Source organism: Dasypus novemcinctus, chromosome 19 (genome assembly GCF_030445035.2).
Source record: "Dasypus novemcinctus isolate mDasNov1 chromosome 19, mDasNov1.1.hap2, whole genome shotgun sequence".
Taxonomy (NCBI): domain Eukaryota; kingdom Metazoa; phylum Chordata; class Mammalia; order Cingulata; family Dasypodidae; genus Dasypus; species Dasypus novemcinctus.
In genome coordinates, this window is record NC_080691.1 from 53,327,164 (window position 1) to 53,342,187 (window position 15,024).

The 15,024-nt window shown below is 39.0% G+C and overlaps 1 protein-coding gene across 6 annotated transcripts in view; it reads left to right on the forward strand.

Annotated features, from left to right (window-relative positions):
• LOC101418574 (zinc finger protein 596-like) overlaps nucleotides 1-15,024 on the forward strand; it is a 265,118-nt gene that overhangs the window by 55,489 nt on the left and 194,605 nt on the right. For all 6 annotated transcript variants that reach the window (XR_009181912.2, XM_012524560.4, XM_058281885.2 and 3 more), the window contains 2 exons: nucleotides 9,211-9,296; nucleotides 11,559-11,685. Coding sequence is in view for 5 of the 6 variants with exons in the window: in XM_012524560.4 (XP_012380014.2) it covers nucleotides 9,264-9,296; nucleotides 11,559-11,685 (160 nt within the window). In the remaining variant the exon portion in view is untranslated. The remainder of the gene's footprint in view (nucleotides 1-9,210; nucleotides 9,297-11,558; nucleotides 11,686-15,024) is intronic.

Consider the following 15,024-nt stretch of genomic DNA (forward strand, 5'->3'; position numbering starts at 1 on the left):
TTATCTCTTCCTTGTGCATATACTTAACGCCAGTTTATCATAGATTTCACCCATGTAGATGTCAGCTTACATCCTTCCTCTACCCCCCATTTCCTGTAAGCCTATCTTCCAGTCTCTAGGCCTCTGAGGCAACTTGCTTATTTCATATCATTGAGGTCATGTAGTATTTGTCCTTCAATGCCTGGGTTGCTTCACTCAACATAAGGTTCTCAGGATTCATCTATGTTATCACGTGTGTTTGTAGTGTATTTGTTCTTACAGCCGAGTAGTATTCCATTGTATGTATATACCACATTTTATTGATCCACTCATCTGTTGATGGGCATTTGGGTTGATTCCAACTTTTGGCGATAGTGAACAATGCTGCTGTGAACATTGGTGTGCGTATATCGGTTTGTGTCCTTGTTTTCAGTTCTGCTGGGTATATACCCAGCAGTGGAATTGCTTGGTCATATGGCAAATCTATGGTTAGTTTTTTGAGAAACCGCCAAACTGTCCTCCAGAATGGTTGGATCCTTCTGCATTCCCACCAGTAGTGGATGAGTGTTCCCATTTCTTCACGTCCTCTCCAGCATTTGTATTCTTCTGGTTTTTTCATGGTTGCCAATCTTATGGGAGTAAGATGGTATCTCATTGTAGTTTTGATTTGCATTTCCCTGATAGCAAAAGATTTGGAGCATTTTTTCATGTGCTTTTTAGCCATTTGTATTTCTTCTTTGGAGAAGTGTCTGTTTAAATCTTTTTCCCATTTTCTAAATGGGTTGTTTATCTTTTTATTTTCAAGATATAGGAGTTCTTTTTTTTTTTTTTTAAAGATTTATTTATTTATTTTAATTCCCTCCTTTCCCCCGGTTGTCTGTTCTCTGTGTCTATTTGCTGTGTCTTGTTTCTTTTGTCCGCTTCTGTTGTCGTCAACGGCCCGGGAACTGTGGGCGGCGCCATTCCTGGGCAGGCTGCACTTTCTTTTGTGCTGGGCGGCTCTCCTTACGGGCACACTCCTTACGCGTGGGGCTCCCCTACGCGGGGGACACCCCTGCGTGGCAGGGCACTCCTTGCGTGCACCAGCACTGTGCATGGGCCAGCTCCACACGGGTCAAGGAGGCCCGGGGTTTGAACTGCGGACCTCCCATGTGGTAGACGGACGCCCTAACCACTGGGCCAAGTCCGTTTCCCTAGGAGTTCTTTGTATATGCATGTTATAAGTCTCTTATCGGATATATGGTTGCCAAATATTTTCTCCCATTGTGTAGGCTCCCTTTTTACTTTCTTGACAAAATCGTTTGAGCTACAGAAGGCTTTAATTTTGAGGAAGTCTCATTTATCTATTTGTTCTTTTGCTGCTTGTGCTTTTGGTGTGATGTTCATGAAGCCATTTCCTATTACAAGGTCTTGTAGATGTTTCCCTACACTGCTTTCCAAGGTCTTTATGGTCTTAGCTCTTATATTTAGGTCTTTGATCCATCTTGAGTTGATCTTTGTATAAGGTGTGAGATGGTAATCCTCTTTCATTCTTCTACATATGGCTATCCAGTTCTCCAGGCACCATTTGTTGAATAGGCCATTCTCTCCCAGTTGAGAGGGTTTGGTGGATTTATGAAATATTATATGGCTATATATATGAGGTTCTATATCAGAACTTTCAATTCGATTCCATTGGTCTGTGTGTCTCTCCTTATGCCAATACCATGCTGTTTTCACTACTGTAGCTTTGTAGTATGTTTTGAAGTCAGGTAATGTGATTCCTCCAATTTCATTTTTCTTTTTCAATATGTCTTTTGCTATTCGGGACCTCTTTCCTTTCCAAATAAATTTCATAGTTAATTCTTCTAGTTCCTTAAAGAAGGCTGTGTTGATTTTTATTGGGATTGCATTGAATGTGTAGACCAGTTTTGGTAGGATAGACATCTTAATAATATTTAGTCTTCCTATCCATGAACAGGGAATATTCTTCCATTTATTTAGGTCTTCTTTGATTTCCTTGAACAGTCTTTTATAGTTTTCGGTGTACAAGATTTTTACATCTTTAGTTAAATTTATTCTTAAATATTTGATTTTTTTATTTACTATTGTGAATGGTATTTGTTTCTTGATTTCCTCCTGATCTTGCTCATTATTCGTGTACAGAAATGTTACTGATTTTTGCACATTGATCTTATAACCTGCGAATTTAATAAACTCATTTATGAGTTCTAGAAGCTTTGCTGTAGACTTCTCAGGGTTTTCTATGTATAGGATCATGTCATCTGCAAATAATGAAATTTTGACTTCTTCCTTTCCAATTTGAATGCTGTTTATATCTGGTTCTTGCCTCAGTGCTCGAGCAAGTACTTCTAAGACAATGTTAAATAGAAGGGGAGAGAGTGGGCATCCTTGTAAGGTTCCTGAATTTAGAGGGAAGGATTTTAGGATTTCTCCATTGTAAACAATGTTGGCTGTAGGTTTTTCATATATACTCTTTATCATGTTCAAAAAATTTCCTTGTATTCCGATCTTTTGGAGTGTTTTTATCAAGAAAGGGTGCTGTATTTTGTCAAATGCTTTTCCTGCATCTATAGATATAATCATGTGATTTTTTTTTCCTTCAATCTGTTTATATGGTGTATTACATTGATTGATTTTCTTGTGTTGAACCATCCTTGCATACCTGGAATGAATCCCACTTGGTCGTGGTGTATAATTCATTTAATGTGTTGTTGAATACGATTAGCAAGTATTTTGTTAAGTATTTTTGCGTCTAGGTTCATTAGAGAAATTGGTCTGTAATTTTCCTTTCTTGTGGTGTCTTTGTTTGGCTTTGGTACTAGGGTAATGTTGGCATCATAGAAGGAGTTAGGCAATGTTCCTTCTGTTTGGATTTTTTGGAAGAGTTTCAGCAGGATTGGTGTTAGTTCTTTCCGGAATGTTTTGTAGAATTCACCTCTGAAGCCATCTGGCCCTGGGCTCTTCTTAGTTGGGAGGTTTTTAATGACTTATTCTATCTCTTTACTTGTGATTGGTTTGTTGAGATCATCAATTTCTTCTTTTGTCAATATGGGCTGCTTATGTGTTTCTAGGAATTTGTCCATTTCCTCTGAATTGTCATTTTTGTTGGAATATAGTTTTACAAAGTATCCTCTTATGATAGTCTTTATTTCTGTGGGGTTCATGGTCATATCTCCTTTCTCATTTCTTATTTTGTGTATTTGCATCTTCTCTCTTTTTTTCTTTGTTAATCTCGCTAAAGGTTTGTCAATTTTATTGATCTTCTCAAAAAACCAGCTCTTGGTCTTGTTTATCTTTTCAAGTGCTTTCTTATTTTCTGTTTCATTTAGTTCTGCTCTTATCTTTGTTGTTTCCTTCCTTCTTCTTCCTGTTGGATTACTTTGTTGTTTTTTTCCTAATTCCTCCCAATGTGCAGTTAGTTCTTCAATTTTTACTCTTTGTTCTTTTTTGATGTATGAATTTCTGGCTATAAATTTCCCTCTCAGTACTGCTTTTGCTGCATCCCATAAATTTTGGTGTGTTGTGTTATTATTATCATTTGTTTCAAGGTAGTCATTGATTTCTTTTGAGATTTCCTCTTTGGCCCACTGTTTTTCTAAGAGTGTGCTGTTTAATTTCCATATCTTGGTGTGAAATCTGGGCCTCTGGCCCTTGCAGATTTCCAGCTTGACTCCACTGTGGTCAGAGATATTATTTTGTATGATTTTGATCTTTCTGAATTCACTGAGCCTTTCTTTGTGGCCTACCATATGGTCTATCTTGGAGAATGATCCATGTGCACTTGAGAAAAATGTATATCCTACTGTGTTTGGGTGTAATGATCTGTATATGTCTATTAGATCCAGCTCCTCTAATATACTGTATATGTCTATTAGATCCAGCTCCTCTAATATACTGTTCAAATATTTCATTTCTTTAGTGATTCTCTTTTGAGATGTTCTGTCCAGAGTTGATAGTGGTGTATTAAAATCCCCCACTATAATTGTAGATGCATCTATTCTTTCACTTGGTTTTCCAGCGTTTGCCTCACGTATTTAGAGGCGCCCTTGTTAGGAGCAAAAATATTTATGATTGTTCATTCTTCTTTACAGATTGTCCCTTTCACTAATATGTAGTATCCTTCTTTGTCTCTCACAAATGTTTCACATTTAATGTCTATTTTGTCTGATATTAATATGGCTACTTCTGCCTTTTTTGGTTATTGTTTGCTTGTAAGATTGTTTTCCAGCCATTCACTTTCAGCCTCCATGAGTCTCTGGGTCTAAGATGTATCTCTTGTAGACAGCATATAGATGGGTCATATTTCCTTATCCAGTGTCCCAGTCTTAATCTTTTGATAGGTGAGTTTAATCTGTTGACATTCAGTGTTATTACTTTCAAGGAATTATTTATTTTAGCCATATTTTAATTGGACTTGTGTTTGTCATATTTTGTTCGTTTTTTTTTCCTTCTCTTTTTGTCTTTTTTGTTGCTCTTACACTGTCCTCCAATTCTGCCTGTCCTGTTTTTTCCTTTCTTCCTGCAGAACTCCCTTTAGAATTTCTTGAAGGGGAGGTTTCTCGTTGGCATACTCTTTCAATTTCTATTTATCTGTGAATATTTTGAACTCTCCATCATATTTGAATGCTAGTTTAGCTGGATAGAGTATTTTTGGTTGGAAATTTTTTTCCTTTAGTACCTTGACTATATCATACCACTGCCTTCTTGCCTCCATGGTTTCGGATGAGAAATCAGCACTTAATCTTATGGACCTTCCCTTTGTATGTGATGGTTTTCTTTTCTCTTGCTACTTTTAGAATTTTCTCTTTGTCTTGAGTGTTGAATAATTTGACAAGTATATGTCTTGGCGTGGGCTTGTTGGGGTTTATGATGATTGGGGTGCGCTGTGCTTCTTGGATATGTACATCTGTCTCTTTCAGTAAATTTGGGAAGTTGTCAGCCATTATTTCCTGCAACACTACTTCTGACCCCTTTCTCTTCTCTTCTCCTTCTGTGATGCCTATAATACGTATGTTTGTGCGTTTTGCATTGTCATTCAGGTCCCTAAGTCCTAGCTGGATTTTTTCTATCTTTTTATTGATCAGTTCTACTATCTGTTTGATTTCCGATATACTGTCTTCCACATCACTAATTCTCTGCTCTGCCTCTTCTAACCTGCTGTTATTTGCTGCGAGTGTATTTTTGATTTCTTGAACTGTGGTGTTCATTCCCATCATATCTGTTATCTTTTTGCATATGTCTGCAATTTCCCCTCCAAGTGTTGTCTTCATATTGTTAATCTCTTACTTTACTTCATTAAATTTGTTTGTGATATATGTTCTGAGATCTTTAATTACTTGTGTGAAGTTTTGCTCCCTTTCCTGGTTTTTAGTTTGTTCATTGGATTCAGCCATGTTTTCCTGATTACTGGTTTGGTTTGTAGATTTTTGTTGCTGTCTGGTCATCATTTTATCTTAATGAGTTTAATCAGTTCCTTAGCTTCTTTATCTAGTCTTGGGGATTAATTAGCTGTTGTTTTTGCGTAAGTGTCATATCTTCTCTTTGTCACTTTGTTCTTCTTATTCTAATTTCTTATTGCTGGCTGAGTTCACTTTGAAGGAAAGTAGTAGGGCCAGGGAAAGGCAATTGTGTAAGCAAGGAAAATGTGTAAAGTAGTATTGGTAATAAATGTTAACAGAGCAACAATATGAGATCTGGGAGGATGGATATTAGATTCATGTAAGTTGTGTAGAGTTATAGCAGTAGGTAGAGTACCTATAATGAGGTAGTTGACTGAATATGGGAGGTACATGGTATGAATTAAAAAGCTAGTGTTTTCGTGAGAGAGGGAAAGAGAAAGGAAAGGCAATAAATTCAAGAGTGGATAAAAGACAGAAAACAGAACAAAGGTATTAGAAATTAAGAGTTAGATAATTTGGGGATCAAGAAAAGGGAGGTGGAATATAGGAGAGACAGTAGATGACGGAGGATATCAAGATGTAGGGGAAAGGGGATAGTGTAGGTAGCCAAAATCAATTCACACAGAAATGAGGCAACGGAGGATGAGGAAACCCAGCAAATATGAGGTGTTCCCTGCAGCACCTATTGTATAATTAAGATAAAATAAAATAAGAAGAAAATGAGGGACAAGAGAGAAAAATAAAAGAAAAAAAAGAGAAGAAAAAAAGAAAGAGAAAGGGGGTGGGTAAAGGGAAGGGAACAAGTAAGGAAAAGAAAAAAAGATATAGAACAACCACCACAGCAACAACAAAAAACCCCCTTAAATAACTGAAAAAAAAAAAAAAAAGACTTTGGGGGATACGATGGGAGAAAAGACTAGGAGATAATGCAATGTTATCAATCAGGACAATAAAAAATAAAAAAATAAAATAAAAATAAAACAAAACAAAACAAAAAAAGAAAAAACGCAAACGTTGAGAGATAGGATATTCAAGGACCTCAGATGGACCTCAGGGCGTGATGGATTCAGGGATGGAAAGTCTGTGATATTGCAGACTCAGGAGGTGTGAGTCTCTGGGGTGTGGGCCACCAGGGTTTAGGGGACTCAGACCTGGCAACCTCAAATCTGGTTAACAGGGAGCCTGGGTGCACTGCAGTGCAATACAGCCTTCAGGGATCCCCGCAGCTGGGTGCCAGCCCTATGGGGGAGGTCATATCCGCAAATCTGACCCCTGTGTCTGAACCCCACAATTCACCCTCTCACTCGGGTCTCTTCTGTGGCTGTATCACCAATTCGACTTGAGGACACCTCCTGCCCTGTAAGCTCCGGAATCGGCCACCTAGGGTCGCCTCTACACTGTAGCCAATTTAATGACGCAGATCAGTAGCCAGGCCCAGGGGGTGGGGCTCCATCTAGAAACGCAGATATCAGAGTCCGAAACCGGAATTCCCACACTTTTCAAAATATTCCCCTAATCGGCTTCCAGACGTCTCCCACCCTGCCAGTCCCTGTAACAGCCTCCTGGTGGCGTCACTTTATTGTGAGCAATTTAAGGGCACTGCAGATTGGCAGCTGGCCTTGGGGGCGGGGCTCTAGCCGGAAGCTCTATTATTTGTGTCCGCAATCAAAAATTCCCCAATTCGCAATAAAACTCCTGTTTGTCTCCCCAAATTGGTCTGTGAAGGCCTCCTGCCCTGTTAGCCCCCCAATAGCCCACTGAGGGCTTATGAATTCCCCAGTACCGCACCTCCAGGAATCACAGCCGCAGCACCGGTGCCATGGCTCCGTGCACCCCAGGAGGGAGCGACCTGCGTGCAGCCCCCACCTCCGTGTAATAGAGCCTCAATTTTATCTTATACACAAATTTTCTTTGTTACCTTCCCACCAAATCGATGTCCAGACACCTCCTGCCCAGCAAAATCCCGAAATAGCCTGGTCTCGAAGAATTTCCAACGCTGCCCAGCCGCTTCTTTGCAGGAGAGATTATCAAGTGCGCTCACTCAGCCACCATCTTGCCCCGCCCTCCCAATCCAAATGTATTTAATGCAAACATTATCTTCCTGGACTTCAGGTACAAATGGCTAAATTAATCATAGCTCTGTTGATGATACCTTCTCATTATTTGTCCATAAAATGCATATAATTATTAAAGATATATTAGAGGACAATTTACAGTATACACATCCTTTGCAAACACAATGAAATGTGGGGATGTTGAAGTTAATGATGATTAATATAGGAGAAGATTTCACTTCAAAGTGTTCAAATATGTTTTCTCCCAAATCCCTTCATTATGTATCTTCTTCACCTCTTCCTCCTATGAGGATTGTGGGATGTGGCAATGACATTGTGATCCATATAGTTCTGCTATTTTTGATGCAGGGGATTTATATGATTAGATTTACGTGATGGGAGTCATTGATCCCTCCCACTTGACCAAAACCTTGAATTGATCAACCTCATAATATGATATATTCTTAAGTTTCTTGATTGATTTCCAAATACATTGGGGTGAGATTTAGAACTTGGCATTGAAGGGGTTTCATTGTTAGACTTCACATATGGAAGTATCAAGATGATTTAGGACAAGTATATCCAGAAGGTCTGGTTCATGGTAGAGTGTTCCCCACCTTATTTCTCCTGCCCGCCGGCCCCTAGTAACCTTTTTTACATATCAGCCCTTTTTAGCAGCAGCTTATGCTACTGCCTCCCTTCACCCCTCCTCCCAGTCATTGTTATCTTCCCCTTCCAGCCGTTGCTGTTCTCCCCGCCAGTCCCGCCCACATTGCCAACATATAATCTGCCTCCCTCCTTAGCCACTGCTTACCTCATAGCCATCCACCTTTACCCACCTATCCACCACCACCCTGTAGCTAGCCCGCCCTTGCACTAACCCCTCCCCTACCCAGCACTATAAAACTAAGTGTACTTCCTCAATAAAGTAGACCTGCGCACAGCCCTTGTCTCCGTGGCGTTTTTCCACCACGCTGTGCGTCCCCACCACACCTTGAGCCGCCTGCTGCTGGCTCAAAGGGCCCCCGGCCCCCCGGCAGCTTTCCCTGAGCCAACTGAGCCTAGCCGGTCTGCAGTAGAGCAGGGAGGAAGTGAGAGTCCAAAAACAGAGATAGATTTTGGAGAAGCTATGCTAATGGAAAAGTCAAGAATAAGTATGATCAAGAAATTCCAGTCTGCTTTCTCTGTTTGAGACCTAATTCCAGATATGACATGGGCCAGGAATTCCTTTTTTTTTTTAGGTACCATGAGCCAGTGAGTGAACCCAGAACCTCATACGAGGGAACCTGGTGCTCAACCACTGAGCCACCTCAGCTTCCCTGCATTATTTCTTTTTTCATTTGTTTTGCTTGTTGTTTGTTTTTATTTTTTCAAGATGCACTAGGAACCAAACCCAGGACCTCTCGTGTGGGAAGCAGGAGCTCAACTGCCTGAGCCACGTCTGTTTCCATATTCTTATGTTTTTTAATCAGGGATGGAATTGAAAGTCTCTGAACATCATGGACTAATTAATAAATACAGTTCATGGATTTTCATGTTCTTATCTGTACAGTGAAGATATTCATATCATCTTTATTAGCCAGAGAAACAAGATCTCTGGCCCCTTGACCCTGGAAAAGGAGAATCCTCCTCTTATGTCCCTTGGCAAATGCTTCTTGTTCCTGTTGTTGAGTGGGCTGCGGTTACTCCCAGGTGAAGGGTTTGGCATTCGTGACAGATGGGCCTGGAATTTGTGGTCAAGGCTTGAATCTTAAGGTTTCTTTCTCTCTTTTCAGCTTTTCTAGCCTTCTGCTTGTCTGGTTGTAAGTGAAAATTCAGAGGAAGACAGATGCCAGCTGAGGTAATGGCAATGCAATCACAGGTGAGTAGGGAATTCTTCAATTGAATTTGCACCTTGGTTGTCAACAGATGGGAAAATTTCTTTTATTGGCATGGATATTTGAAGTGCATTCAGGAGCTCTTCAATGATCTGGGCTTAAATTAAGTTTATACAGGACTCTAGAATAATTATGGTAAATCAGGGCTTGATCAATAAGTAATCTCTTTCCAACCATTACAGTAGTTGTTTGTAACTTCCATAAAGGCTGTATATTCTCTGAAAAAATGAGATTTTCTTTTTCTCACCCAATGCATGGCCTTATTGGAGAAATAATGTATTAATGAATAAGGTTAATGCCTGTAATTGGTATAGGCATGCAGTGAATGGAAGGGATAGTGATGAGGAAGGATAGGAGTTCACAGTCAGAAAGGAGACTGAGTTTTCAGCTGGTACATTCAGTCAATCCAGTGTTGGAGGTACTGGGGTATAGTTCTAGGCATATAATAAATCTACTTTGATCCATGTTTGAATCCCCCCTTATGTTTGTTCATTCCTCAATTTTGAGGATTTTGGGATGGTAATGCCTTCTTTGCTTCAGATTAAGAAGGGGTGTAAATCTTATGGAGCAGATGGAAGGAAATGTTTTGCTGCAGTTGTAGATAATGTTGTTTTTCAGAATGGGGGCTGGCCATCATTCTCATTATGTTAGTTGCCCTGGGTGAGTCCAATGAACTGGAGAGTAGGTCCAGTGAACTGCTGAGATTTAGGGCTTATATATAAACAGACCAAATATTTAAGTTTCTGGGACATATATTTAATGTATATGGTGCTAATTGTAGACTCAAATAAAAGGCATAGAAGAATCATGTATAGGGAACGTATAAATGAATCTAACTCTGTTACTTTGGGGAAATAGGTTGTCATACAGTCTAAGGTAAGACCCACCAAAGGGAGAGAACAAAGAGGAATGGGAACACTCATCCAGTCATGGTGAGAATGTAGAATGGTGCAGCCATTGTGGAGGACAGTTTGGTGGTTCCTCAAGAAGCTAAGTATAGAATTGACATATGATTTGGCAACCCCAGTACTAAGAATATAACCAGAAGAATTGAAACCAGCTACATAAGCAGATATATGGAATGTTCATCATGGCATTATTCACTATTGCCAAAAGTCAGAAGCAACCCAGATGTCCATCAATGGATGAAGGGATAAAGAAAATATGGTATATACAGACATTGGAATATTACTCAGTTGTAAGAAGGAATGGAGTGTTAACACATGTGACAACATGGGTGAACCTCAAAGACCTTATGTTAAGTTAATCTAGTCATGAAAGGACAAATGTATGATCTCACTGATATGAACTAAGGATACTGAGCAGACTGAGGGAGGCAGAGTCTGGAAGATAGGTTACCAGGAGATAGAGAATAGAGTGGTAACCCAATATTCAATTTTGGCAGAAATTATGATAAGGTGGATGGGATTGGTTTGGCGGTAGAGAGGGTGATGATGGTGCAGTGATGTGAGTCAGGTTGATTTTGCTGAAGTGTTCGTGTTAAGTGGGGTTAGGGTGTGGGTTTTGCTATCCATGGGCTTGGGGGAGGGCTGGAGGAAGGAACAGGTGAACTCTAGGGAGATGGAGGACTGTGGTTGAGAATACAGTGGTGGGGGGACTTGGGTGGCAGAGTGCACCTAGGGTATTCCTTTATGGAATATGAATGTGTTCATGGTGTCATAGGGTGTTACCTCAGTAGGTTGAAACCCATACAATAACCAGCAAAGTGTTAAACTCCCATCCTGGTCAGTCCTGCTGCATTCTCAGAGGGGCAAGAATCTCCTGAGTACATAGACAGTGCCTATTTAAAGAAAACAGAGCAATGTGCCAAGCCCTCAATATTAATGCTTTTACTTAAGAACTTTATTCTTGTAAAGTTGAAACTTAGTCTAATGAAAACTATTGCCTAAGAGTTACCTCCTGAAAACCTTGTTACTCTAATGTGCCCTCTGTCTAAGCCAAACTCAGCGAATAAATTCACTGTCTTCCCCCCAGCATGATATTACTTCCAGGGATGTGCCTTCCTGGCACTGAGTGATTACTACTGAGCACCAATCAGTGATGCATTTGGAAAAAGACCTTGACCAAAAGGGAGACACATTAAATTCAAAAGATATTTTGTGACTAATAGATTTCGAAGTGAGTTGGGAGGTCATTCCATAGGTTGATGCTGTTATTTTGAGCATCACATTCAGAACATTGGTAAAGGTAGCCCTTTGTGAACCTGCATTTCTGTGATGTTTTAGGAGTTACTGACCTTCAAAGATGTGGCTGTAGACTTCACCCAGGAAGAGTGGGTCCTGCTAGATACATCCCAGAGAGAACTATTCAGAGAAGTGATGCTGGAGAATATCAATCACCTTGTTTCAGTGGGTAAGAATCTCAAAATTTATTTATCATATCTATCATCTATCTATCTACCTACCTACCTACCTATCTACCTATCTTTTATCTATCTACCATCTATCTAACTTATCTATCTGCAATCTATCTATATTTATCATAAATCATCTTCTGTTTATTTATTCAAACACCTAGATCAGCTTCTCCATATTGTTGTATAATCTTTATTTTCTCTTATATTTTTATATGTCATAATTTTAATATATTTATATTATTTTATAACACAAACATGTGACTAAATGAAATTTGTTTCCTTACTTTTTACTTATATCTTGTTCACCCCAATAGAACTTAATCTTCTTGACTACAACTTAATGTCTTTCCTGAATCTCAGTTTCCAGAATTCAGGGCAGTATAGGGAACACAATGAATACTTTTGAATGGATAAATAATTGACTGTTGAGACATAAGAATTATGGTCCAAGGGCTATGATGAGGCTTCAGAACACATATATCCTTTTCCACATAGACTTGAGATCATTCTGGTAAAATTCATGTTTATTGAATTTTTTAAAAACATAATCATTTTGGAAACAGATTTCTCCATTTAGAATATACAGAATTCTGCAATTCCTCTAATCTTATGCATGGGCAGCAACAAGTGTTCATCACTGAAATGAGCAAAAGGTCAAGAGTTACATCTTTCCTGTTGAAATATTTTCAGTCATCTCACGTCAAGATACTGTTGTATTGCTGACCTACAATACTTATTGTATTATTCTGCCAAAGGGCTCCTGATACAAAGTACCAGAAATCTGTTGGCTTTTATAAAGGCTGTTTATTTGGGATAAAAGCTTACAGTTACAAGGCCATAAAAAATTCTGACTCAAGGTTGCTTTCTCACCAAAGTCAGTTCCATGTATGTTATTGTAAGGATGACTATTTCCAATAGAAGGGTCCACCTGATCCAGCATTACAAAGGAGAAACATTTTTCTCAATGAGAAAGTGATTTATTTTGAGTACACAAGCAAAGAACTGGTGGAATTTTCTCAAAACAAGTTCTACATAAGAAGCTAAGTTTTTTAAAGGCAAAGAAAAAAAAAAGAAAAGGGGAAGTTGAAAAGAAAAACAAGCTAAAAAAACAAGTGATGCCAGTGGGCTTTTGAGGAAGATACATGCAATTTCTCAGTCCTGTGTTTCCTCAAGCACGTCAAACTTGTCCTTGATTTCAGCAGCTAATAAATCACAGTTTAGTTATAGTGGTGCAGGTGCAAGGCCTTCGTGCTTCCTCATCCACCTGCTGAAGAGTATCAAGCTTTATGTCTCTGAGAAATATACAGATATATACCATTCTGTCTGGTTTTGCTTTGAGATGTTTTCTTATTCCTGTAGGTAAAACTAAGAAGATCTGGTTAATATCCTTCAGGGAACTAAGTGCAAGGGGTAAACTTCTAAAATTAGATGAATAGAAATCCAGTTCAGTTAGTTTTAGAATTTTCAGAGCTGCCTAAGTGAATAAATTTTAATAAGTACATTTCCAACTATCAAATCCCCCTTGTATTTGTACTTTTCTTATTCTTAAGAAGATAAGTTTCATAAGCATTCCTCATATAAGGAAAATGGGCAAAGGTCTTATCTTTTGTAGTTACTTCCTGCTGATCATTGACAGAGAAAATTTTCATATCATTTTGGAGGATCCTCTAGACATAAACTTACAAAACAATATAGGCAACAAGATAAGCATATGTCAAGCAAATTAAAGGCAGTACATAAGGAAGCCATTCACCATTTCATAGGTAAGTTCATTAACCCCTCAAAATGAATCAAGTCTTCCAAGATTTTTAACATGTTCAATATCACCTTGCATATGATCTGGTATAGAGCAGTCTTATCATATTCCTCAGGTATGTAGGTACATTAATTTATACCCATTAACATACATTCTCCCTTAAGCTGCAGTTAATATATCCAAAGGTATTCTATTTTAGAGGATAAACTTTCTCAACTGGGCCACTTCCTTCTTAATCAAAGTGAGTCTTTCCTTAGCCTCTAGCATAAATTGAGTGGTAAGATTTGCCAGGGCAGTAACCTGTGTGAGAGCATCTAGTGCTCCCCGTCCTGGGAAAAAAATAGAGGCCATTTATACCATAGTAAGTCACTTTTAGATCTGACTGGGTTCATTGTGTCTTTATGTAAACTTAAATGGTCCTCCAAAGCTTTAATATTACTTGGGGTCTCAGGTAAATTTTTAAGTATCTGTGCTGGTAGAAAGGGATACCGAATAGTGCATCTCCCTCCCTAGGAAAGTATGGCCAGAAGTTAGACCCACAGAGACAACCAACTCACTCGGGGCAAATAACCTGACAGCTCTGAGCAATCATATTCCTAAAGTGGGACCACAATTGGCCATTCATCTTTCCATGGAATATTTATTCTTTCACACTTAGAGTTGGATAGATTACTTACTGGGCTTGGCCGAGTGGAGCCATCTCACTGTTCTATAAAAATGGGCATTTCCATGTAAAATTCTGCTCTCTCCTACTAACCAGTCTTGCCCATTCCAGGTTGAAGTATATTTTGGGGAGATCTAAAAATAACCTTCTAGTTTGTAAACTCTATAGGTTTCTTTAGCAGTTGTGTAATTAAAATTGTCATATTCTAAATCCATTACAGGGAGGTCCCAACACACAAGTATGGAGGTTCTACGCACCTGCGGGTTAGAAAAATCTCAGACCCTGGAATAGCAGGAAGGTGTGGGTAAAGGTGGTATAGGATAGGCTGTAATTGTCCAGTCTGACCAGTTTCCTAAGTCAGAAGCAAAATAGACCAGGGCAAACTAGCACTTCAGGAGGTGGCAAATGGCTACAAATCCAACAGTTGTTTTTCTGGTAAGTAGCAACTGCTGCTGAAGTCCATTTTAAAATGGATATTACCTTGTGCAGATTGTGATAGGAGAAGAGGGGGAAAAATGCTATTTCCAAGTATTTATAATGGATTGGGTGACCTACAAAAAGGCAGTTTTAGGTTAGCATTGGGGGTACGCAAGTAGGAGATACCTTTTTCTTATCACGAATCTGGCTTAACTCATGAGTGGTGAATCCATGACTTGATGCCCTGTACTTTTAGAGAAGAGTTAGGTAGTTAATAATACAACATAAGGTCCTTGTCACTTAGGAATGAGTTATTTATTCTTCCAGGTTTTTAATAATAACCAAATCTCCTGGTTTATACAGGTGTAAAGACAAATCTGTAGGAAAAGAAAGTCAATTACTTGCAAATTCATAAATCATTCTTATAGTATTTCCTAGGGAAATAACTGCATCTTTCTGGAATTTATCATACATATTTTGCATAGAAATATTCCCAAT